At 45.2% G+C, this 26,204-nt stretch overlaps 1 protein-coding gene across 1 annotated transcript in view; it reads right to left on the bottom strand.

The window, feature by feature from the left end:
• The window catches only part of CNIH3 (cornichon family AMPA receptor auxiliary protein 3), a 77,965-nt gene that overhangs the window by 24,437 nt on the left and 27,324 nt on the right, over window positions 1-26,204 (bottom strand). The window contains exon 2 of the mRNA XM_073556404.1: window positions 2,590-2,658. Within this exon, the coding sequence (XP_073412505.1) occupies window positions 2,590-2,658 (69 nt within the window). The remainder of the gene's footprint in view (window positions 1-2,589; window positions 2,659-26,204) is intronic.

The following is a 26,204-nucleotide window of genomic DNA, read 5'->3' as shown; positions in this document are numbered from 1 at the left end:
CTTTACATTTTAGAAGGGTCACCCCACAATTATAATCTGATCTCAGGGTGATGAGCTGCTGGGATCTCCAGCGATCAGTGGTAATCTATAACGGGACCTGGTAACAGGTGTTCAATTTCCCTACAGTGCCACCACAGGTAAAATGTAGAAATTACACCAGTCTCACTAAAGTCAATCGGATGTCGGCTTAACACATTGACAAGTGGGGTCCTCTGGAGAGACACTCTTTGTTACCAAGCATTGAGGGTCTGATATCTACTAATTCAGAATTAAATGGGGTATTAGAAGATGCGTTTTCATCCTTTAACATCAAAATCAACATACATGGACGGGTGCAGGTGTATTGAGCAGGTTCAGGAGCTGAGCACGCTCCGTACATGACAGCTGCTGGCTGTGTTAAACAGTCACCACTTGCAAAGTGATCAGAGCTACCACTTAAATGCCGCTGTCAGTCTCTGACAATGCTGTCTTCGTCCGCCATTCTTTATACTGAAGCTCTGCTTATTCCGTTTTGCTGATATGAATAGGCACCGGTATCCATGAAGTCAGTGCATAAAATAGGATAAACTGCAGGTAATTAAACTCACTACCACCATATATTGAAATAAAAAAATGAGGCAGGATGATAAGAACTCTCTATATGGCCACATTACATAAAATCATCTACCGATGTCTACACGGGGGCCAGTCCTTCCCTTGGTGGTTTATTTTAAGGAAAAAGTCTATGACTGTCTTAAGGAAAGTGGAGGATTTGGCGCTGTGTATCAGTATAGCTCCCGTTGTTCTTTCTGCTACATTAGATTAATGTTTCCTGAAGGTTCCATAAACTTTCTCCATATACATCGTCAGTATAACCTTGGAGATGTCAAGTTCACGAGCAACGAAAATGTTGACAGCGGCTTCTGGAGCCTGCGCTCATTGGACGTGCTGCGTTGTAATCCAGCAACTGCGGCGTATTCGTACAGCGGCGAGGAGTCACAAAACATCTCATGAATGGAGGAGATAAGACCGGAGATGTGACAGAGCAGATACATGTATATGGCTGATTACGGACGTTGTGGAACAGAAGCTTCGCTGTGGACCTAGAAATATTCTGTAAACGGAGGTCGTTCCTACAGTAACAACTATTGCTGCAGTCCCACTGGCAACACAACTCTAGGACTACTCCTTACATGGACAAAAACATTTTTGTCTCCTTTTCCACCTTATGCATTAACTTCCTCACCTGTCCTGGCTCCAGTGCCGGACCTTACTCCCTTCTCTTATGGCCCGGCCGCCTCCCTTTCTAGTAGTCTACATTTCTCAGGCAACTCAATGAATTCCCCTGACATAATTATCTTAGGTTTTTTAATCAGCATTGTCCCCAGTTGTCTTAAGTTTGTCAGGAGTTAACTCCTGACTTCCATTCTACAACCAGAATGCTTTCCAAGCTCCGTTCAGCTTACTAAGTGTTGGCCAACTTGTCCATACCAAATTCTCCTCAAGCAAGTTATCAGCTTCTTGGTTCTGTTCAGATTTAACCTCAGCAATCAAGGTTATGCATCTCTTCAAGCGAAGCGTCTCCAGTTTGATTATAATCCACTGCTATTCTGCGGTTAACCATTTCCTTGCTACAACTCTTAGTTATGAGATCATGATGATGACACTTTAAGGAAGGTGATTTCATTATGAGAGTGGGGCCTTTAAGCATAGGTGGGAATTACATAATCTGAAGTCTTCCTGTATACGATGCAACATATAGGTGAGATGGGTCCACTAGAAGAAGAACTGTTCCTTGTCAGTGGCTCTTTGCTGGCATTAGGAGGGCACTCTGCCTACCCTCTTTATGGGATCCCCATAATGATGCGTTAAGGGTGAATCTTTCAATATGTGGGTGGGGCCTGTAAGCATAGCCCGGACTTACATAATGGAAGTGTCCCTGAATTTAATGCAATATGTGGGTGAAATGGGGCCACCCAAGGAAGAACTGTCCTTTTTTAGTTGCTCTCCAACTTTGCTGACATTGGGAGATAGGGGGGCACTCTGACAAGACTTTATGAGATCATGATTGTGACACTTTAGGGGAGGTGCTTTCATTAGATGGGAGGGTCCTGTATGCATAGGTGGGATTTACATCATCTCAGATCTTCCTGAATAAATAACATGAAATACATGGGATAGATGCAAGAACTGTGCTTTGTAAGTGGCGCTCCACTTCTGGAATTAGGGGGGCATATTATGATCTCCCACTAATGGCAATTTAAGGAAGATGCTTTCATTCTGTGGGTGAGGCCTGTATGCATGGGTGGGGCTTAAATAATCTCAGGACCTTTGTAAAGGAGAGGTCCTGGATCATCAAGGATCATTTAGGGCAATACTACAACTCTCAACCAGTGTCTGTCAGGACATGACAGGAGTGGGTGAATTACAGGTCGGAGTACCCCAAAGTAGGACATAAGAGACCGAACACTACCAGACAGTACCAGTAACCCAAGACTGTGCCTCTTAGGGGGCAAATTGGTGGCACAAAATGACTTCTACAACTGACCCGTGATCCTAAGACAAAGCATTAATTCTGAGAGCGTAGAAACGTCTTCAAAGACGACTTACCGCGTGCGCAGGATTACACTGATCAATTGGGCTTTTGAAGTCTGTTCTTAATTCATCAAAGGCAATTATCTGCAAGAAATGATGAGAGCGTTCTTAGTCCCGAGCAGCGGATCTGCACAAAATTTCATGAGCCACATTATCTATCCTGCTTACTTCCAACCAACAAAGCATCTGCAGATACATTATTTAATGGCATCCCTGCTTTTAATACCTTGTGTTATAGAATCTGACAAATGTCTGACCTGCTGATGCCGAAGGGTCAAATCTCCACTCTAGCAATAAACCGCTATATACTGTACATTATATCATACCGTCAGTACAGTGCACGATACCGCTCCTCCCTGCCCACGGACAATGACTGACAGGTCTTTCCATTTACACACGCGCAGGAGGAGATCTGTTAAAGGGATCAAGCGGGGAGCGTGGCTTTTAACCCCTTCGCTCCATGACCACTTTTGTGTTTATTTTTTCCATTTTTGTTTTGTCATAACTGTTTTACTTTTCCGTCAATATGGCCGTATTATGGCTTGGTTTGTTTTTTGTGGGATGAGCTGTACTTTTCAATGCCACCATTTTTTCTACCACATAGTGTACTGGGAAAAATGTTCCAAGTGCATTGAAATTGCAAAAAAAAAGTGTAATTTCACAATTTTTTAAAAATTATTTAACATGTTCACTATACGGTAAAACTGACGTGCCGTTACGATTCCGCAGGTCAGTACGAGTGCACAGATACCAAACATGGATAGTTTTTTTCTTGATTTAAGTGGTGAAAAAAAAAAAGAAATTTGTAAGAGAAACAAATTTTGCTTGTGTCGCCATTTTGCAAGACCCGTAGCGCTTTCATTTTTTGGGACATGGAGATGTGTGATGGCTTATTTTTTGCACCCTGAACTGAAGTTTTTACCGATGCCACTTCTGGATAGATATGTTTTAATTGTCTCTTATTACATATTTTATTCTAATGTTGTGGCGGCCCAAAAAATATGTAATTTTTGCCTGTTGATTTTTTTTTTCGTTACACTGTTTAATGATCAGATAAATTTATATTTCTATATTTCTATATTGGACATTTATGAACACAGCGGTACTAAATATGTGCATTTTTTAAATTGTTTTATTTTTAATGGGACAAAAGGGGGGTGATTTGAACTTGTGTTTTTATTTTTTTTAATATTTTTGAAAAAAAATTTTATTTTTAACTTTTTACTGTATTTAATAGTCCCATTAGGGCACTTGAAGCTGTGATCTTCCAATCGCTTGTCCTATACATAGCAGTGCATCAGCATGGGCCGGCGTTCAGAGGAGGATCGTAATGACAGACACGGGGGCCTTCATCAATTATATATCCGCCCCTGTACTGCCTGCAGATGTATAAGCGACCAGATTCCCGATCTACATTGTAAAGAAAGAGGAGTCCTGGACGTGATGATCCGGCCCGGGATCACATGAAGAGACGGAAGGATCCGCACAAGCCTCATACACAGAAGATCTGGGGTCAGGTCTCCAAGATGTTTGGAACAATCTCCAGCCGAGATCCTTCATAAACTATGTACAAGTGACTGCGAACAATGATGGAGGCGACTGGCGGTCACCAAATATTGATGGGGTTTACATTTCTTTTTGGTTCATTCACTTTGCATTTTGCTAATTGCTAAAAATAAACACTTCTATTTTTTAAACCATTCTGACTTTGCAGCATTTTTTCACACCTGCGTAAAACTTTTGCACAGCGCTGCACACATCGGTGCATACAAAGTGGAAACCCCCTTTAAATTTTAGTATACTACTCAATAAATGGCTGTCTTATACTGTATTTATCCTGGACAAAACAAACTCATGAGATGTCATCCCGCGGCCTGTCACAGATGGAGACGGGATATCTCCTGGAATTATCCATGGCCCCTGACATGATACATTTCACCTTTGGCAATTCCCTATTTATTCAGCCATTCATAAAGCAGTTTTCTTGGTACTTATACTGTAAAGAGTGGTGATGACTGAGAGCGCTGAGCTATTTCTAAACTCTCTGTTTTGTGCGCTGTCCTTCTACTTCACTGGATATCATACATGAATATCTAATCTATCTATCTGCATTACATGGAGAAAACAGCCTATTATACACCCATAGACAGTGGCAAAACGAGAAAATGCAAGATTTGGACTGTCCTTTATTATGTAAAGAAAAAAAGAATAAACCATTATACTCAAAAGTGACGTACATAGTAGTCATGGAGCCCCATAGCAGAAGTATAAAGCACCTCATAATCATCCCATAGCAGAAGTATAATGCACATCCCATAATCACCCATATAGTACAATGCACTCCCCATAGGCCTCCATACAGTATAATGCACAGCACATTGCCATCCATGTAGTATAATGCACAGCCCATAGTCATCCATGTAGTATAAGGCACAGCCCATAGCCATCCATGTAGTATAATGCACAGCCCATAGTCATCCATATAGTATAATGCACAGCCCATAGTCATCCATGTAGTATAATGTACACCCCAAAGTCATCCATGTAGTACAATGCAAAGACCATAGTCATCCATGTAGTATAATGCACAGCCTATAGTCATCCATGTAGTATAATGTACAGCCCATAGTCATCCATGTAGTATAATGTACAGCCCATAGTCATCCATGTAGTATAATGCACAGCCTATAGTCATCCATGTAGTATAATGCAAAGACCATAGTCTTCCATGTAGTATAATGCACAGCCTATAGTCATCCATGTAGTATAATGCAAAGACCATAGCCATCCATGTAGTATAATGCACAGTCCATAGTCATCCATGTAGTATAATGCACAGCCTATAGTCATCCATGTAGTATAATGTACAGCCCATAGTCATCCATGTAGTATAATGTACAGCCCATAGTCATCCATGTAGTATAATGCACAGCCTATAGTCATCCATGTAGTATAATGCAAAGACCATAGTCTTCCATGTAGTATAATGCACAGCCTATAGTCATCCATGTAGTATAATACAAAGACCATAGTCATCCATGTAGTATAATGCACAGCCCATAGTCATCCACGTAGTATAATGTACAGCCCGTAGTCATCCATGTAGTATAATGCACAGCCCATAGCCATCCATGTAATATAATGCACAACCTATAGTCCTCCATATAGTATAATGCACAATCCATAGTCATCCATGTAGCATAATGCACAGCCCATAGTCATCCATGTAGTATAATGCACAGCCCATAGTCATCCATACAGTATAATGCACAGCCCATAGTCATCCATGTAGTATAATGCACAGCCCATAGTCATCCATGTAGTGTAATGCACAGCCCATAGTCATCCATACAGTATAATGCACAGCCCATAGTCATCCATGTAGTATAATGCACAGCCCATAGTCATCCATACAGTATAATGCACAGCCCATAGTCATCCATACAGTATAATGCACAGCCCATAGTCATCCATGTAATATAATGCACAGCCCATAGTCATCCATGTAGTATAATGCACAGCCCATAGTCATCCATACAGTATAATGCACAGCCCATAGTCATCCATGTAGTATAATGCACAGCCCATAGTCACCAATGTAGTATAATGTACAGCCCATAGTCATCCATGTAGTATAATGCACAGCCCATAGTCATCCATGTAGTATAATGCACAGCCCATAGTCATCCATACAGTATAATGCACAGCCCATAGTCATCCATGTAGTATACTGCACAGCCCATAGTCACCAATGTAGTATAATGCACAGCTCATAGTCATCCATGTAGTATAATGCACAGCCCATAGTCATCCATGTAGTATAATGCACAGCCCATAGTCATCCATACAGTATAATGCACAGCCCATAGTCATCCATGTAGTATAATGCACAGCCCATAGTCATCTGTTATGATTGAGTCACCGTAGGAGGCAAAAACAGAAATGCTAGCTAAGTCCAGAAAACCAGAGAGGTTGGCAGCTATCGGATTGCAGACCCCTGATCCTATCACAACAACTAACAGTAGCCGTGGGGGGTTCCTACGATGCCCTAGACCCCTCGATCACAGCCAGAGAATTAAATAGGCCTAAAGAAAGAAAGGGGAAATCTAAACTGCCCCAGAGCAGACCCCAAAGCAATAGGCAGCCCCCAACATATAATGACGGTGAAGCAAGATGAAAACACTAACACAGACAGAAAGATAGACTGAGCAAAGACGGGGCCCAAACTACCTAGATAGGAAAGGACAGGAAGGCTGCTGTCTGCAATCCGTGAAAAACCCTATGAAAATAAGAGCCAACAGACTGACAGTGAAAAAGGCCCTGAAGACGCTAGGCTTCAAAAAAGCTATATCAGTACTCAGGAATATTCTGAAGACAGAGCAACCGGCAAAAGGAGATTCAGCTCATCCCAGCAGGGAATGGCAGAATCCAGAAAAGCAAGGAAAACAAAACATAAATGCAAACAGGCAAAGCAGAAAACTTAGCTTTAGGGAAGCAGGAATCAGACTGGTGTCCTAGAAGTCCACAGAGAAATCACCCGCAGGGCAGAAGGGCGTCGGCAGCCTTATATCCAGTCAGTGACTCCACTCAGCCAGTCATCCTCATTAGGCTCAGGTGCCTGATAATCAGGCTCATTACCTTCCTTTACCAGAATAGGGAGTTCACCAGACCTCAGTGACGAAGGGGAAAATGAACTCACAACAGTCATCCATGTAGTATAATGCACAGCCCATAGTCATCCATACAGTATAAAGCACAGCCCATAGGCATCCATGTAGTATAATGCACAGTCCATAGTCATCCATGTAGTGTAATGCACAGCCCATAGTCATCCATACAGTATAATGCACAGCCCATAGTCATCCATGTAGTATAATGCACAGTCCATAGTCATCCATGTAGTATAATGCACAGCCCATAGTCATCCATGTAGTATAATGCACAGCCCATAGTCACCAATGTAGTATAATGCACAGCCCATAGTCATCCATGTAGTATAATGCACAGCCCATAGTCATCCATACAGTATAATGCACAGCCCATAGTCATCCATGTAGTATAATGCACAGCCCATAGTCATCCATGTAGTGTAATGCACAGCCCATAGTCATCCATGTAGTATAATGCACAGCCCATAGTCATCCATGTAGTGTAATGCACAGCCCATAGTCATCCATGTAGTATAATGCACAGCCCATAGTCCTCTATATAGTGTCTCTGCTACATACAATACATTCATACTTGGACATTGATGGAACTGCAGTGCGCGCCATGTTCTTTGACTTCTCTAGTGCCTTCAGTACCTTACAGCTGCTCTTATTACGAAATAAGTTGACTGATATGGCAGTGGATGAGGGGATGGTGAACTGGATAAGTGACTACCTGATGGACAGGGCGCAGTTTGTAAGGATGGGGGAGGTGGTATCTGGCAGTGTACGGAGCAGTGTGGGAGCCCATCAGGGTGCAGTGCTGTCGCCCTTCCTCTTCACATTGTATACAGCTGACTTTCAGTATAAATCCGATCTCTGTCACCTCCAAAAATTCTCAGATGACTCAGTGATTGTTCGGGAATTGTGGGGGACCGGGGGGTGGAGGAAAATGGAAGGGTGGTTTCTGACTTTGTGGATTGGTGCCAGACTAACTGCCTAGAACTAAATGTAAAGAAAACCAAGGAGATAGTGGTGAGTTATAGAAGGAGAAAGGATGATTACTTACCGATCACTATTGCTGGCCAGGTGGTGGAGAGGGTTGAGAGCTACAAATATTTGAGGGTTCACCTTGACAGCAAACTTGATTGGAGGTGTCATACAGAGAAGATTCACAAGAAGGGACTGAGCAGACTGTACTTTCTGCGGAAGCTCAGGTCGTTCAATGTGTGCAGTAAAATGCTGGAAATGTTCTACCAGTCCGTTGTAGCAAGCGCCATCTTTTTTGCTATCATTTGCTGAGGCAGTAGTGTGCGAGTAGCTGACGCTAATAAGCTCAACAAACTTATCAAGAAGGCAAGTGCAGCTGTTGGCCTCCATCTTGAGGCTATGTGCATACTGCACACGTGCGGAATTCCTGCGGATTTTAGGCGCTTTTTCCATGTTTTTTCTCTGCGAAAACACAGGGAAAACGCATAAAATAAGTAACCCATTGAATTCAAAGGCATTCCGCACATGCTGATTCTCCTCCAGGCTCTGGGTACCATATCCCTGTTAAAAAAGAATTAAAATAAAAAATTGTGATATTCTCACCTTCCGGCGTCCCGCGAGACCGCTACGTCATCAAAGGTCATTGTCACAAGGCGTCGCTGGGAATGGGACTTTCCGGGAGCATCGCTGAGGCCAGGGAACGTTGCGGGGGACGCCGGAAGGTGAGACTATCACGATTTTTTTATTTGTTTATTATTTTTAACATTATATATTCTTACTACTGATGCCGCATTGGCGGCCTCAATAGTAAAAAGTTGGTCACACTTGTCAAACACTTTGTTTGACGAGTGTGACCAACCTGTCAATCAGTTTTCCAAGCGATGCTACAGATCACTTGGAAAATGCTAGCATTCTGCAAGCTAATTACACTTGCAAAACACTAGATTTTCACGGGAATTACGCATGCGGATATCTCGCGTATTTCCCACGATAGGAGTTGCGGAATTCCCACGGAAATTTCCCCTGGAATTCCACACGTGTGCACATAGCCTGACTCTTTTGAGGAGGTAGTGGAGGATAGTATTCAAAAGAAGTGCAGGGCTATAATGAACAATAATACACACCCACTATACGTGCTGTTCTTGAATCAGAAGAGCACATTCAGCAGCCGTCTAATCCTACTGAGGTGCAAGAAGGAGAAATTCAGAAAATCGTTTGTGCCTACTGCTATGGCTACTGCTATGGGGATGTATAACAATTCGCTAAGGGTGAAAGATGGCTACGGCCCAGGGCTGGCGCACTAATGGAAATGATCAGATATTGGTGTACCTTGTATTGTTACGTATTGTAGTTAGTCATGTGCCAGATCTGTGTCTAGTAATTACTCTATGTAATGCTGTTTGTAATGTTTGTTTGTAATGCTGTTGTATCACTGCTGTAATACCATAATTTCCCTTGGGATCAATAAAGTGTATCGTATCATATCGTATATAGTATAATGCACAGCCCATAGTCATCCATGTAGTATAATGCACATCCCATTGTCCTACATATAGTATAATGCACACCCTATAGTCCTCCATACAGTATAATGCACAGTCCATAGTCATCCATGTAGTATAATGCACAGCCTATAGTCATCCATGTAGTATAATGCACAGTCCATAGTCATCCATGTAGTATAATGCACAGCCCATAGTCATCCATGTAGTATAATGCACAGCCCATAGTCATCCATATAGTATAATGCACACGCCATAGTCATCCATGTAGTATAATGCACAGTCCATAGTCACCAATGTAGTGTAATGCACAGCCCATAGTCATCTATGTAGTATAATGCACAGCCCATAGTCAACCATGTAGTATAATGCACAGTCCATAGTCAACCATGTAGTATAATGCACAGTCCATAGTCACCAATGTAGTGTAATGCACAGCCCATGGTCATCCATGTAGTATAATGTACAGCCCATAGTCATCCATGTAGTAAGTTGCACAGCCCATAGTCATCCATGTAATATAATGTACAGCCCTTAGTCATCCATGTAGTATAATGCACAGCCCATAGTCATCCATGTAGTTTTGAAAAAAACAACAACAGTGCTTTCAGACCTCATTGGCACTGTCCGCGATGGGGACAGTCTTTGGAATGTGGGACGAAACCAGAATACCCAGAGGAAACGCAAACACAGGGAGAACATACAAACTCCTTACAGATATTGTCTTTGGTGGGATTTGAACCCAGGATCCCAGGCTGCAGTGTTAACCACTGAGCCACCGTGCCGTATATACAGTGTATAAGAGAACTTCTGGAATGTAATCAAGAGGATGATGGATAGTCACAAGCCATCAATCAAAGAAGAACTGCTTACATTTTTGTGCCAGAAACAGTGTGAAATCCTGGTGGAAAGCATGCCTAGACGCATGAAAGCTGTGATTAAAAATCATGGTTATTCCACAAAATATTGATTTCTGAACTCTTCCAGAGTTAAAACATTAGTATTGTTGTGTCTAAATGATTATGAACTTGTTTTCTTAGCATTATTTGAGGTCTGCAAGCACTGGGTTTTGTTTTTGTTTTTGTTTTTTCTTAAATATTCAGGGAAAAAAAATGTATTGCTTGGAACTTCGGAGACATGTTGTCAGTAGTTTACAGAATAAAAGAACAATTTACATTTTAAAAATACCTATAAAGAGAAAAATCAGACAAACTGAACATTTGGAAGTGGTCTCTTAATTTTTGCCAGAGCTGTATATATACAGTGGGTAAGGAAAGTATTCCAACCCCATTACATTTTTCACTCTTTGTTTCATTGCAGCCATTTGGTAAATTCTGAAAAGGTCTTTTTTTTCTCAATAATGTGCACTCTGCACCCCATCTTGACTGAAAAAAAAACAGAAATGTAGAAATTTTTGCAAATTATTAAAAAAAAACCTGAAATATCACGTGGTCATCAGTATTCAGCCCCTTTGGTCAGACACTCATATGTAAGTCACATGCTTTCCATTTCCTTGTGATCCTCCTTGAGATGGTTCTACTCCTTTATTGGAGTCCAGCTGTGTTTAGTTAAACGGATAGGACTTGATTTATAAAGGCGCACACCTGTCTATATAAGACCTCACAGTTCACAGTGCATGTCAGACCAAATGAGAATCATGAGGTCAAAGGAACTGGCCAAGGAGCTCAGAGACAGAATTGTGGCAAGGCACAGATCTGGCCAAGGTTACAAAAGAATTTCTGCAGTACTCAGGGTTCCTGAGAGCACAGTGGCCTCCATAATCCTTAAATGGAAGAAGTTTGGGACCACCAGAAGTCTTCCTAGACCTGGCCATCCAGCCAAACTGAGCAATCGTGGGAGAAAAGCCTTGGTGAGAGAGGTAAAGAAGAACCCCAAGATCACCATGGTTGAGCTCCACAGATGCAGTAGGGAGATGGGAGAAAGTTACACGAAGTCAACTATTACTGCAGCCCTCCACCAGTCGGGCCTTTATGGCAGAGTGGCCCGAGGGAAGCCTCTCCTCAGTGCAAGACATATGAAAGCCCGCATAGAGTTTGCTTAAAAAAACACATGAAGGACTCCCAGACTATGAGAAATAAGATTCTCTGGTCTAATGAGACAAAGATAGAACTTTTTGGTGATAATTCTAGGTGGTATGTGTGGAGAAAACCAGGCACTGCTCATCACCTGCCCAATACAATCCCAACAGTGAAACATGGTGGTGGCAGCATCATGCTATGGGGGTGTTTTTCAGCTGCAGGGACAGGATGACTGGTTGCAATTGAAGGAAACATGAAGGCGGCCAAGTACAGAGATATCCTGGATGAAAACCTCTTCCAGAGCGCTCTGGACCTCACACTTGACCGAAGGTTCACCTTCCAACAAGACAATGACCCTAAGCACACAGCTAGAATAACAAAGGAGTGGCTTCAGAACAACTCTGTGACCATTCTTGACTGGCCCAGCCAGAGGCCTGACCTAAACCCAACGTTCACCATCCAACCTGACGGAACTGGAGAGGATCTGCATGGAAGAATGACAGAGGATCCCCAAATCCAGGGGTGAATAACTTGGTGCATCATTCCCAAGAAGACTCATGGCTGTACTAGCTCAAATGGTGCGTCTACTCAATACTGAGCAAAGGGGCTGAATACTTATGACCATGTGATATTTCAGTTTTTCTCTTTTAATAAATTTGCAAAAATTTCTACATTTCAGGGTTTTTTTTCAGTGAAGATGGGGTGCAGAGTGCACATTAATGAGAAAAGAATGAACTTTTTTTTGAATTTACCAAATGGCTGCAATGAAACAAAGAGTGAAAAATTTAAAGGGATCTGAATATTTTCCGTACCCACAGTATATACACATACACCGTACATATATATTGTGTGTGTCTTTGAAAGACAAATCCCCATTATTATTTTACAACCAAGAGTAAGAAAACCCCCGCAAGTCGTAATGACTGCACCCCCCACATCCCATATGATATCACTATACTGTATATTATAGAAGAGTACTGTGGAGGGGTCACATATTTATTCATCTGCGAGAAATGGATAATTTCTTAATAAGCTTATTTTTCAGGCTGCAAGTGAGGAATTAACTCTAATGTGACTCAATACAAATGCTAATTTCCATTTTTCTTCAGGCTGAGAATAACAAGCTGTGAAAAGTTTATAAAGCGTTCCGAGGTCTCCATCACCGCGCGCCCCCCGGAGAGGATGAGTCCTGTAGAATCAGGAAGAGAAATCTTCAGGTTCCCTCATTATAATCTAATTTCTTCCCGTGCCCTGTGATGTCAGCTGCCACTCCGAGCTGTTACATTAGGCAGATCTGGGATACTGTGACGCTTCATGTGAATAATGCGCTACCTGTTTATCATAGCACTCGCAATTATCATTTCAGAGCGATATTATGTGGCACTGTGATGTTCTGATTCCTTTCTATCATAGCTGCGATGCTCTGCATGTCCTGACCCATTTTTATCATAGTCGCAATGCCCTGCGTGTCCTGTCACCTTTCTATCATATCTGCAATGCTCGGCGTGTTCTGACTTTTTTCTATCATAGCTATGATTCCCTGCATGTCCTGACACCTTTCTATCATAGCTGCGATATTCTATGTGTCCTGACACTTTTCTATCATAGCTAAGATGCTCTGCGTGTCCTGAGCCCTTTCTATCATAGCTGCGATGCTTTGAATTTCCTGACTCCTTTCTATTATAGCTGCAATGATCTGTGTGTCCTGGCTCCTTTCTATCATAGCTGCGTTGCTTTGTGTGCCTTGACCCCTATCATAGCTACGATGCTCTGTGTGTCTTAACACCTTTCTATCATATCTGCAATGCTCTGCATGTCCTGACACCTTTCTATCATAGATGCGATATTCTGTGTCCTGACACTTTTCTATTGTAGCTAAGATGCTCTGCGTGTCTTGAGCCCTTTCTATCATAGCTGTGATGCTCTGCGTGTCTTGAATCCTTTCTATCATAGCTGCGATGCTTTGCATTTTCTGGCTCCTTTTTATCATAGCTGCGATGCTCTGTGTGTCCTGGCTCCTTTCTACCATAGCTGCGATGCTTTGTGTGCCTTGACCCCTATCATAGCTATGATGCTCTATGTGTCCTAACACCTTTCTATCATAGCTGCGATGCTCTGCATGTTCTGACCCCTTCCTATCATAGCTGCGATGGTCTGCTTGTATACTGTCTCCAGCACCATACCAAATCATTTAATCTTTGGTAGCATATTTCCTAGTCTTGCTGGTGATCTTGCCTCCATGGAATATACATACAGTATATACAGCAGAAGACCGCGTAATCATTTCTTTTACACCCCATGAATAATTTGCACAGTCTGCTCTTCCACCCATTTATCACCCTGGAGGGAAGCACAGCTCTGCAGGTTAATGCCCCATAACGGCATCATTTTATCTGATTGTAGTAAATGTATTATTTGTTTATATCTGTGACTGGAGGAGGCCGACAAAATGAAATGAATAAATCCCAAGAGAAGAGTAACAAAGGCATCTACAACTACATCTTCAGCCCCATGGAGGAGCAATGCTACCGGGGAGAGTCACTGTATCACATTCCCAAACAACATCTAAGAAAAAATACCAAAAGGAAACAGCCTTACCAAGACCAGTCAGGTGACAGATGCACTAGCAGGATGCAGCAGGCCTCCATAATATAGACTGGTGTAGCACAGGTGCAAACTACTGATAAAAGCAGCCACTCACAAACCTACCAAAATTATGGAGGGGGTGGCTGCCTAGTGGAAAAAAAAATGCACACAAATAGGGCTTCATGGTGTTGTTCAGAGATCTCCTCGGTCTTCATGGTGTTGCTTAGAGATCTCCTTAGTCTTCATGGTGATGTTTGGAGATCTCCTTAGTCTTCATGGTGTTGTTCAGAGATCTCCTTGGTCTTCATAGTGTTGTTCATAGATCTCCTTGGTCTTCATGGTGGTGTTTTGAGATCTCCTGGGTCTTCATGGTGTTGCTTGGAGATCTCCTGGGTCTTCATGGTGTTCAGAGATCTCCTGGGTCTTCTTGGTGGTGTTTGGACATCTCCTTGGTCTTCATGGTGTTGTTCAGAGATCTCCTGGCTCTTCACAGTGTTGTTCACAGATCTCCTTGGTCTTCATGGTGGTGTTTGGAGATCTCCTTGGTTTTCATTTTGTTGCTAGGAGATCTCCTGGGTCTTCATGGTGTTGTTCAGAGATATCCTGTGTCTTCATGGTGGTGTTTGGAGATCTCCTTGGTCTTCATGGTGTTGTTCAGAGATCTCCTGTGTCTTCATGGTGGTGTTTGGAGATCTCCTTGGTCTTCATGGTGTTGCTCAGAGATATCCTGGGTCTTCATGGTGGTGTTTGGAGATCTCCTTGGTCTCCATGGTGTTGTTCAGAGATCTCCTGGGTCTTCACAGTGTTGTTCACAGGGTCTTCATGTTCCTGGGTCTTCATGGTGTTGGTTGGAGATCTCCTTGGTCTTCATAGAGTTGTTCAGAGATCTCCTGCCTCTTCATGGTGGTGTTTGGAGATCTCCTTGGTTTTCATGATGTTGCTAAGAGATCTCCTGGGTCTTCTTGGTGGTGTTTGGAGATCTCCTTGGTCTTCATGGTGTTGTTTGGAGATCTCCTTGGTCTTCATGGTGTTGTTCAAAGATCTCCTTGGTCTTCATGGTGTTGCTCAGAGATCTCTTGTTGTTTAGAGATCTCCTTGGTCTTCATGGTGTTGATTGGTTAGTGGTGCCTCTTGTTAATGATGTTGCAGCCTCTGTGGCCTTTCAGAAAAGGTAAAATGTATATACTGATAGCCATGTGACACTTAGATTGCACACAGCATGGGAATTATGAAGGGAATTACATGCACCAGAAATTTTTAGGAGCTTCATAGTAAAAGTATGGTGGCTTGCCAATACATAAGGCTACGCTTGTCTTACATAATCGCTGGAGGCCATGGGGATCTTACCTCCACTGATCACACACTGATCATCTCTCCTTAGGGCAGGTTATCACTTTTCTTTTTCCAAAAATCACAAGTTGAGGATCAAGAAAAGCACTTCTGAGCAACCGCGCTGCTACAGTGACACGAATTCTTCAGAAATCCATATAAATATTTCAAGTTCTTTATTAAATGTACTACTTGTGACACTGTAGCAGCACGGTTGCTCAGAAGTGCTTTTCTTGATCCTCAACTTGTGATTCTTAGTGGACGTTTCCACCTGCACGAGCGCTGCAGCAGCTATACAACTGCAAAAAATGTTGTGAGTGGTTGTGTCTGAACACAACCCATAAAGGGTGAGTACTTCAGATTACTTTTTTCTTTTTCATTGATTTATACCAGGTGAAGCCCTATGTCTGCAATGCTGCAATGTACAGACTATTATAAATGTATTGTCAATGGACAAGTGGGAAATTAAAATAATATAACTTAATGGGGTATTTATCCAGATAAGAAATTTGAAACTGCAGGGATGGCCATGGTTGGGAAAGTCTAATAAATAATAATAATCTTTATTTATATAGCACCAACATATTCCACAGCGCTTTACTGTCTAAGATTTTTAACCACAATTTTGGTCAGCACCCATTATATGAAATAGGGGTCATTTTCTAAACTGATCTTTTCTGAAATGATCTGAAAAATATTGTGTCCATATGTCCATTTTGCCCAAGTACCGTAAGTAAAAAAAACAAATCAGCGTTCACATCAATATAAGGTGGACGGACCCCAAAAAACTGGATAGAGAAATGTTTTTGACGAGCGCAGTTCTACAGATGAAGAAATTGTCTCTTCTCATTATTTATTCTGTACAGGGATTAATGGAGGCAGAAAAGTTCACAAAAGCCAAGAAGTATTCAGCTGGTGAAATCCTCCGCACAGTCCTACTAATCACAAATTGTTAATCTGTGCGAGGATCGGGTGATTCTAAAAATATTCAAGAGAAGAAATCTGCAACTGTGAATATCTCAAGGACATTGTGTCCTTCAAGGAAAAAAAATATAGGGATACTAAATAAAATCTTAACATTTCTGGGACCCCAAAACACTGCCAGACTGGACTCGAGTGGTGGTCTAGGATAGTTGCCAAGGGGTGTATAGGTGTGAATAACGTCTTTATTACCTGTTATAGTGAATGGGTTAAGGCCCACATGAAGACGGTGGAGTACAAGGTCCAGAGTTTCAGACCCTAGGGCCTAGCATGTTAAGGAAAATGATGTTCCTGGTAGTCTTGAATAGATAAAGCGCTACTGGTAACATCCCTGAGGTCTTGGGCGGTAAAGGGGTTAAGGTCTACAACCCTGGTGGTCTGTGGCAGAGGTGGAGAATAAAGTTTCAGCTTAATAGTCACACAAGTAGTATTAGGTCAGGGAGATAGTGTGGTGTCAATACTTCATAGGATGTACTTAGAATGTGCTGGACAGTCCAACAATGGTATTGACGTAATCAGGAGGTTGTTAGTGAGCATAATGAACGTGGAAGGAACCCCCTGAGCATGAATATCGCACCCCCACCCTTTTTTTTAAGTGAAACTTATCTTTGAACTGTTAAAGGCAATTGGGGCAAAATACTGGTGGAAAACACTTGCTGATTTCACTATAAGTGATTATTCCTGTTTTATATCAGCCAATTTTAGTGCCACGGAATTGTAGTGTAACTTTCAAGCTGAGTTCTGCAGTATAGAACTGTAACCACCAAGCTCTGTGTCATAGTATAATAATGTAACCACCAAGCTCTGTGTCATAGTATAATAATGTGACCGCCAAGCTTAGACTCACAGTATAGAAGTGTAACCACCAAACTCATTGTCACAGTACAGCAGTGTAACTGGGACGCCCTTGTGGCGCCCCCAGGAGTATGGCCGCCACAGTGGCTTTGCCTTCCTCCCGGGAGGGTAATGCCAGGCTTGGAAGCAGTGAAGGGTCTCTCTCGCAGTTAACCTATACATGCAACACAGTTCCACTCCAGGCCAGCAGGGGGGACTCTGAACCGGAATTGAAGGGAGGAGTGCTCTCTGAGGGCCAAGAGGAAGGAGTGGTCAGTTAGTGTGAGGAGGTCCACGTGTGCAGACGTGTGGAGAGAAGCTGGAGGTTGAGCTGAGAAAAGAGAGCTCCCTCACAGCGAGAGCGCATGAACTGGAGCCTGGTCTCCACGGTTGTACGGATACTAATGGTCCTGCAACAGACACCAGAGGACAGCTGTCTGCCATACGAGGAGTGCTAGTAGAAGAGAATTAGGAGGAATTTCATTGTAACTCAGTACTAGGAGTACTTCACTCAAATAAGTGCTAAGAAGGAGACTGCACAGCCCATCTGCTGAGAGAGAATCCCTGAGCTGCTTCCAGGTTAGCCTGCTCCAGTACCATCTGTAATCAGGACCCTGGACTGCATTTATCAAGTAAAGGTACGGAAATTGCACCCTGCTGTGTCTTTGTCTGCTTCCTACCCTTCTGGCACTGCTACATCTCCGTGCCAACCACATCTACACTGCCCTGGGACTACAGCTTCACCTGTGGGGAGCTTTTACTTCTTTGCTGCACCATACCATCAGTCCCAGTGGATCTGCATGCAGCGTCATCTTAACATCTCACTTGCCGAACACCACATGTGGCGTCACGAGCTATTCCATTAACTACATTACACCATTCAATCTCCCCTAATACTTGGGCTCCCAGGGCCACGGATCGGGTCACCGCTGCTGTGACACATCCCGCTGACACCGGCCCGGTACCGAGTACCCCACAGCCCTGGGAGGGCGACCCACCCTCACACCCAGGGCTGTGGGGTACTCGGTACCGGGCCCGATGAGCTTCAATGGGAGATGTCACAGCAGCTGGGACCCGGCCCGTGGCCCTGGGCGCCCATTGTGAAAGAGGTTGTTTCAGTGTGCTGATGGTAGTGAAAGTTTATAAGTGATTCGTGACGCCACCTGTGGTATTCGGCAATAGAGATGTAAGCCGACGCTGCAGACAGATCCTCTTAGACAGATGGTGTAGTGCAGCAGTGATGTTATAGCCCTCCACAGGCAGGGCTGTAGTCCCAGGACAGTGTAGGTGAAGTGACACTTAGATGTGTAGTGTCTGGCGCGAGGGATGTAGCAGTGCTGGGCAGGCTGGCGCAGGAATAAGTGGAGGACACCAGGGCATGTGTGGCGCCCCCAGGGGTATGGTCGCCACACTGGCTTTGCCTTCCTCAAGGGGAGGGTAATGCCAGGCTTGGAAGCAGTGATGGGTCTCTCCAGCAGTTAACCTAATGCATGCAACACAGTTCCACTCCGGGCCACCAGGGGGAACTCTGAACCAGGATTCTGGAGAGGAGTGTCCTCTGATGGCCAGGAGGAAGAAGGATCAGATAGTCTGCGGAGGGTGAAGTGTGCAGACGGGAGGTGCGAAGCTGAGAGGTTGAGCTGCAGAAGGCGAGCTCCCTCAGCTTGAGAGCGCACAGAAATGGAGCCTGGTCTCCACGGTGGTACGGATACTGACGGTCCTACCACAGATACCAGAGGAGTAGGAGGCTGTAAATGTCCTGCTCCCAGCAAAGACTTGGGACACAACAGCAATTGACTAGTGAGCCAGGACTCAGGAGAGGAGTCCCCGAGAGAGGCTACAGCTGTCTGTCATACAAGTAAAGTTCTAGGAACATCTGAAGAGAGGCATTTAAGAGTAACTAAGTACTGGAGTGCTTCACACTACAAAGCACTAGGAAGGAGACTGCACAGCCCTTCTGCTGAGAGAGAATCCTGATCTGCTTCCAGGCTAACCTGCTCCATTACCATCTGTAATCAGGACTCTGGACTGCATATACTCAGTAAAGGTACAGAAACTACAACCGCAGTGTCTTGTCTGTTCCCTACGCTTTCGGCACTGCTACATCCCCGTGCCAGCTACATCTATACTGCCCTGGGACTACAGCTCCACCTGTGGGGAGCTTTACCATCTAAGCTGCACATATCATCAGTCCCAGCGGATCTGTATGCAGCGTTGGCCTAACACCATATTTGCCAAACACCACGGGTGGCGTCACAAACTATTCTACCATTAACTACATCTCCCCATTGCTTGGTCGCCCAGGGCCACGGACCGGGTCATCGCTGCTGTGACACATCCCCCTGACACCGGCCCGGTACTGAGTACCTCACAGCCCTGGGAGGGTTACCCAATTTGGCGTCACGAACAGGATTACGGAGCCCGGTATCCCCAGGTCCTGTGTGCCATAGACTGTGATTGTGAACTGTGTGAATTTGGCGCCAGAAACCGCCATTGCCGCGCTGCTTGGCGCATGCGGGAAGAAAGAGGAGCGGCCTTCGTGGGCAGAGCCTGCCGCAGCGCGCAAAGAAGAGAAGTGCCACGCAGGAAGAGAGGACAGCGCGCGAGAGGAGGAGGAGTTGAGGCCTACAGCCCGGAGCGTCGGGCCTGCGAAGCGGCCGCCGGTGAGTTCCCGCAACCCTCAGCCCTGGCTAGCGTTAACTAGGGGGGGAAGAGAATGTCTGCACCACAAGCCAATGCAGCGGCTGACGCCGCTGCCAACCCCGCGGTACCGCCAGGAGGAGCACCCGTCGCAGCGGTCCCCATAATGCCGCTATCCATGCCCTACATACCGGGAGCGGCCTGGCTACCGCAGTACTCGGGTGAGTTGCATACCCTGAGTGAATTTAAACAGAGACTGTGCAGCTTGTTTAAAGTTTACCCTCTGTCTGAAGACCAGAAAGTGAATATCCTGATTGGACAGCTAACGGGTGCAGCACAGAGAGAGGTGAAAGCCTGGCAGGACACTGATAAAGACACTGTTGCAAAGATCCTGGCCAAGCTGAGAAGCACTTTTGACACCCGCACTGCAGCTGAAATTAAGATGCGGTTCTTTGGCTGTAAACAGAGGGCGCAGGACAGTATCAGGGACTATGCCCTCAACCTGCAGGAGGCGCTGCGAGCAGTTAAGCAAGTTGACTCTGATAGTGTGAAAGAAGAAGACAAATTGTTGAAGGAGCAGTTCATCGAAGGACTCTTGTCCAGTACCCACAGAGGACAGTTACGCATCATTACCCTGCAAAAGCCTGATTTGAACTTTGATGAGTTTAAGGACAGGGCTATCCGGGTACTGCAGGAATCCTCTGACAGCCGTCCAGCGCCCCCTAGGCGCCCAGCGTTCACCTACCATCAGGAAGCTACATCCTTTCCTTCCATCCCTGTGGAGGCTGATGCCCAGACCCTGGATAAAGATCCAACAGAGGAGCTGCGTCTTCAAGTCATGGAGCTGACTAAAGGAATGGCTGCACTCACCAGAACTGTGCAGTCCCTGCAGGATTCCTCCAAAGAAAAGGTCCAGCTTGCTTCCAGTCCAGAGGATGTCCCGTGGCTCCGGAGGAGGAGAACCCCGCCACTTCGAGGAAGGAACAACGATCGCTATGACCAGGACGGACGTCCCATCTGTCGGCGCTGCTACAAGGCAGGTCATCTGGCCAGGCACTGTCCTTTACTGTTAAAGTGGGCCAGTTGGAGCTAAAATCACAAGGTCTGATAATTGTTGATATTGATCGACGTGAATGTAATCCCATGATGACTCTTGGTACAAATGTAATTGAAAACTGTCTGTCCGAGGTTATTGTCTTGTTGCAACAGGTGGCTGAGACTGCTGGTTCCGGAGAACAAAGAGTCCTGCAGAAGGAGATCCGAGCCCTGATGCAAAGGCAACAGGTAGAACTCTCTGGTGGAGAGATTGGCAGCGTCAGAGTGAGTGATGCTTTCCCCATTGTAATACCCCCCAGATGTGAGATGTTGATTTGGTGTCGGGCAGCCATAGGGCTCAGAGGGCAAGATTACCAGGCATTGGTAGAGCCAGTATATTCAGATAGCAGGCCCACTATCCTGACAGCCAGAGGGCTGGTTGATGTACGAAAAGGGAGAGTACCTGTACGCCTTCTGAATTGTGGGGAGGAGGAAGCCACAATACCTCGGTACGCCACAGTTGCTAAACTGCTCACTGTTAATAACAACTCATTGCAGGCAGCAGAGCCTTTGGTCTCATCCGATCCGGTGGAGGACAATGGCCCTGTGAAGCAGCTAGAAGAGTGGTGCCAGCAACTGCAGGTGGGAACTGACTCTACACCTTCATACCAGAGAAATGGGGTTTACAGAGTGACACAAGAGTATGAGCGGGTATTCAGCAAACACCCACTAGATTTTGGGCAGGCAAATGGGGTCCAACATCATATCCCCACCGGAGACCATCCATCCATAAAGGAGAAGTACAGACCTATACCCCCAACACAGTACCAATGTGCTAAGAGTATGTTGAAAGAGATGAAGGAAGCTGGGGTCATTAGGGACAGTTGTAGCCCATGGGCAGCTCCAATAGTGTTTGTAAAGAAAAAGGATGGTACTATGAGAATGTGTGTTGATTACAGGAAAATTAACAGTATCACACATAAAGATGCCTACCCATTGCCTAGAATTGAAGAGTCATTAGCTGCACTTAAAACTGCTAACTACTTTTCCACCTTGGATCTCACCAGTGGGTATTGGCAGGTTCCCGTGGCAGAGGCAGACAAGGAGAAAACCGCATTTACCACTCCAATGGGTCTCTGTGAGTTCAATTATATGCCATTTGGGCTCTGCACTGCTCCAGGAACCTTTCAATGGCTGATGGAGTGTTGCCTGGGACACATAAACTTTGAAACAGTCCTGTTGAACCTGGATGATGTCATTGTTTTCTCCAAGACCAATGAAGAGCATCTGGAACACCTGGCCGAAGTGTTTGAAGCTTTGTCCAATTTTGGCCTGAAAGTGAAGCCTTCAAAATGCCACCTCCTGAAGTCTAAGGTACAGTACCTCGGTCATGTGGTCAGTGCAGGAGGTGTGGCACCAGATCCTGACAAAGTCACGGTCATCCGGGACTGGACGAAGCCCAGCAACCTCCATGAGGTACGCCGATTCCTTGGACTGGTAGGCTACTACCGGAGATTCATCAAAGGCTTTACTGAAATAGCCACCCCGATGCAAAACCTTCTGGTGGGGCAGTCCAAGAAAGGCAAGCAGAAGAATTCCACATTTGAATGGACTGAAGAGTTGGAGAGGTCTTTCACCAGATTGAAGATGGCTCTCACAGTTGATGAAGTTCTGGCCTACCCAGATTATGACAAACCCTTTGTGCTGTACACGGATGCCAGCAACGTGGGATTAGGAGCAGTACTGTCGCAGGTACAGAATGGAAAAGAGAGAGTGATCTCCTACGCCAGCAGGAAGCTGCGTCCCACTGAGAGGAACCCTGATAATTACAGTTCTTTCAAGCTGGAGTTCCTTGCCATAGTCTGGGCTATCACCGAAAGGTTCAAGCATTACCTAGCTTCTGCCAAGTTTACAATCTTCACGGACAACAACCCGTTGACCCACTTGGACACTGCCAAGCTAGGAGCACTGGAGCAGTGATGGATGGCTCGGTTATCCAATTATGATTTTACCATCAAGTATCGGGCAGGGCACAAGAATGCCAATGCTGATGTGCTATCCAGGATGCCTAATCTGCCAGATGCAGGAGAAGACCCTGAGGCTCTGGAAGAGGTAGAATTGCCTCCCTTCCAACGGCCACTGGCGGCCCAACGTGCTCAAGGAGTGAGAAACAGGCGGCCTGGCTTGAAGGAAGTCACTCTGAATCCGTTGCCCCATCATGATTGGGAAGAAGCGCAAGATAATGACCCTGCAGTCCGCCTGGTGAAAGAGCTGCTGACACAAGGTGACTCACGCCTAGACTTGAATGCTCCTGAAGAAACTCATCAGTTGTGGAAGGAAAGAGGTCGGCTACTCATTTATGAAGGGAAGCTGTGTCAGAGGAGTATCAATGCCCGCACACATGAGCTGGTCTGGCAGGTGGTGGTCCCAAAGAGAGATGCATCAATGGTCCTAGGAGCATACCACAATGGAGCTGGACACTTTGGATGGAAGAAGTTGGAAACATTGCTCCTAGAGAGGTTCTACTGGACTGGCATGCGGAAGGCCATTGAGAGGTGGTGCTGGGAGTGTGGACAGTGTAACCTGCGCAGAAAGGATCGAGACAGCCAGAGAGCTCCCTTACAGCCAATCATCACCAAACAGCCCCTGGAGTTGGTAGCCTTGGACCATGTGAAGCTGGTTCCAAACCGGTCAGGCTACCTCTATGCCCTTACCATTGTGGACCACTATTCAAGATTCCTGGTGGTTGTGCCCGTCAAAGATCTAACGGCCAGGACAGCGGCCAGAGCATTCCAATAGCACTTCTGTAGACCATATGGTTATCCTGAGAGGGTGCTGACAGACCAAGGTCCAGCTTTCGAGGCAGAAGTGTTCCATGAATTTTGCAACTTATATGGGTGTCACGAACTATTCTACCATTAGCTACATCTCCCCATTGCTTGGTCGCCCAGGGCCACGGACCGGGTCATCGCTGCTGTGACACATCCCTGTTATGAATGAGTCACCGTAGGAGGCAAAAACAGAAATACTAGCTAAGTCCAGAAAACCAGAGACGTTGGCAGCTATCGGATTACAGACCCCTGAACTTATCAACAACAACTAGCAGTAGCCGTGGGTGGTTCCTACGGTGCCCTAGACCCCTCGATCACAGCCGGAGAACTACATAGCCTAAAGACAGAAAGGGAAATCTAAACTGCCCCAGAGCAGACCCCAAAGCAATAGGCAGCCCCCAACATATAATGACGGTGAAGCAAGATGAAAAAACACTCACACAGATAGAAAGATAGGCTGAGCAAACGATGGGGCCCAAGCTAACTACATAGGACAGGATAGAAAAGCTGCTGTCTGTAATCCGCCAAAAACCTATCAAAACAAGAGCCAACAGCTGATAGGGAAAAAAGCCCTGAAGACGCTAGGCTTCAAAAAGACTATATCAGTACTCAGGTATTTTCTGAAGACAGAGCAAAAAGGAATTCAGCGCACCCCAGCAGGGAATGGCAGAAATCAGAAAAACAAGGAAAAACAAAACCAAAACACAAATGCAAGAAACAGAGCAGAAAACATAGCTTTTGAGGAGCAGGAATCAGACTGGTCTCCTAGAATCCCTCAGAGAGATCACCAGCAAGGCAGAAGGGCGTCGGCTGCCTTATATCCAGTCAGCAATTCCCGTCACCCAGTCATCATCATCCTGCCCAGATGCTTGGTAATCAGCCTCACTACCTTCCTTCACCAGAAGAGGGAGTTCATCAGACCTCAATGGTGAAGGGGAAAATGAACTCACAACAGTACCTCCCCCTTGAGGAGGGGTCACCGAACCCTCATCCACGCCACCAGGGCGATCAGGGTGAGCCCGATGAAAGGCACGCACCAATCTTTTGGCATGAATATCAGAGGCAGAGACCCAGGAATTATCCTCCTGACCATAACCCTTCCACTTAACCAAATACTGGAGTCTCCGTCTAGCCAGATGGGAATCCAGTATCTTCTCTACCTCATATTCCATGTTACCTTCAACCAATACAGGGTCCGGAGGTGCCACCCCAGGAACTGCTGGCTCAACAAACCTCTTCAACAAGGACTTATGAAACACATTATGGCTTTTAAATGTGACAGGAAGAGCCAAACGAAAAGAGACCGGATTAATAATCTCCAAAATCTTGTAAGGTCCAATAAATCTAGGCTTAAACTTAGGAGAAGCCACCTTCATAGCGATATTTTTTGATGATAACCAAACCATATCACCAACCTTAAACTGGGGACCAATGGTCCTATGTCGGTTGGAAAATCGCTGGGCCTTTTCCTGGGAGAGAGATAACTTATCCACCACTTGGTCCCAGATCTGGTGCATTCTCTCCACCACAGTGTCAACACCTGGGCAGGCAGAGGGCTCCACCTGCCCTGAAGAAAATCGAGGATGAAACCCAAAGTTACAAAAAAAGGTGACATCAAAGTGGCAGAACTAGCTCTATTATTTAAAGCAAATTCGGCCAAGGGCAAAAATGAAACCCAATCATCCTGATCAGCGGAACTAAAACATCTCAAATACGACTCCAAGGTCTGGTTTGTTCTCTCCATCTGCCCATTGGTCTGAGGGTGAAAAGCAGAGGAGAAGGACAACTGAATTCCCAGCTTGGAACAGAAAGTCCTCCAAAATCTAGACACAAACTGAACTCCTCTGTCAGATACAATGTTCTCAGGAATCCCGTGCAAGCGAACCACCTGTTGCAAAAACAGGGGCACCAACTCAGAGGAAGATGGCAACTTAGGGAGTGGTACAAGATGAACCATCTTAGAGAACCTATCACAAATCACCTCACCCAAATAACAGTCATTCTCTGAGAGACAGGCATATCAGAGATGAAATCCATTGAAATATGGGTCCATGGCCTCCTGGGGACCGGCAAAGGCATCAACAACCCACTAGAGCGAGAACAAGGTTTAGACCGGGAGCAAGTCCCACAGGACTGCACAAAATTCCTGACATCACGAGACAAGGCGGGCCACCAAAAAGACTGACTCACCAGATCTCTAGTACTAAAAATACCTGG

This window comes from Dendrobates tinctorius, unplaced genomic scaffold, assembly GCF_039654945.1.
Source record: "Dendrobates tinctorius isolate UK_male_01 unplaced genomic scaffold, ASM3965494v1 ptg000232l, whole genome shotgun sequence".
Classification (NCBI taxonomy): Eukaryota; Metazoa; Chordata; class Amphibia; order Anura; family Dendrobatidae; genus Dendrobates; species Dendrobates tinctorius.
The sequence above is the reverse complement of the archived record's forward strand: the minus strand, read 5'-3'. Positions and strand labels throughout refer to the sequence as shown.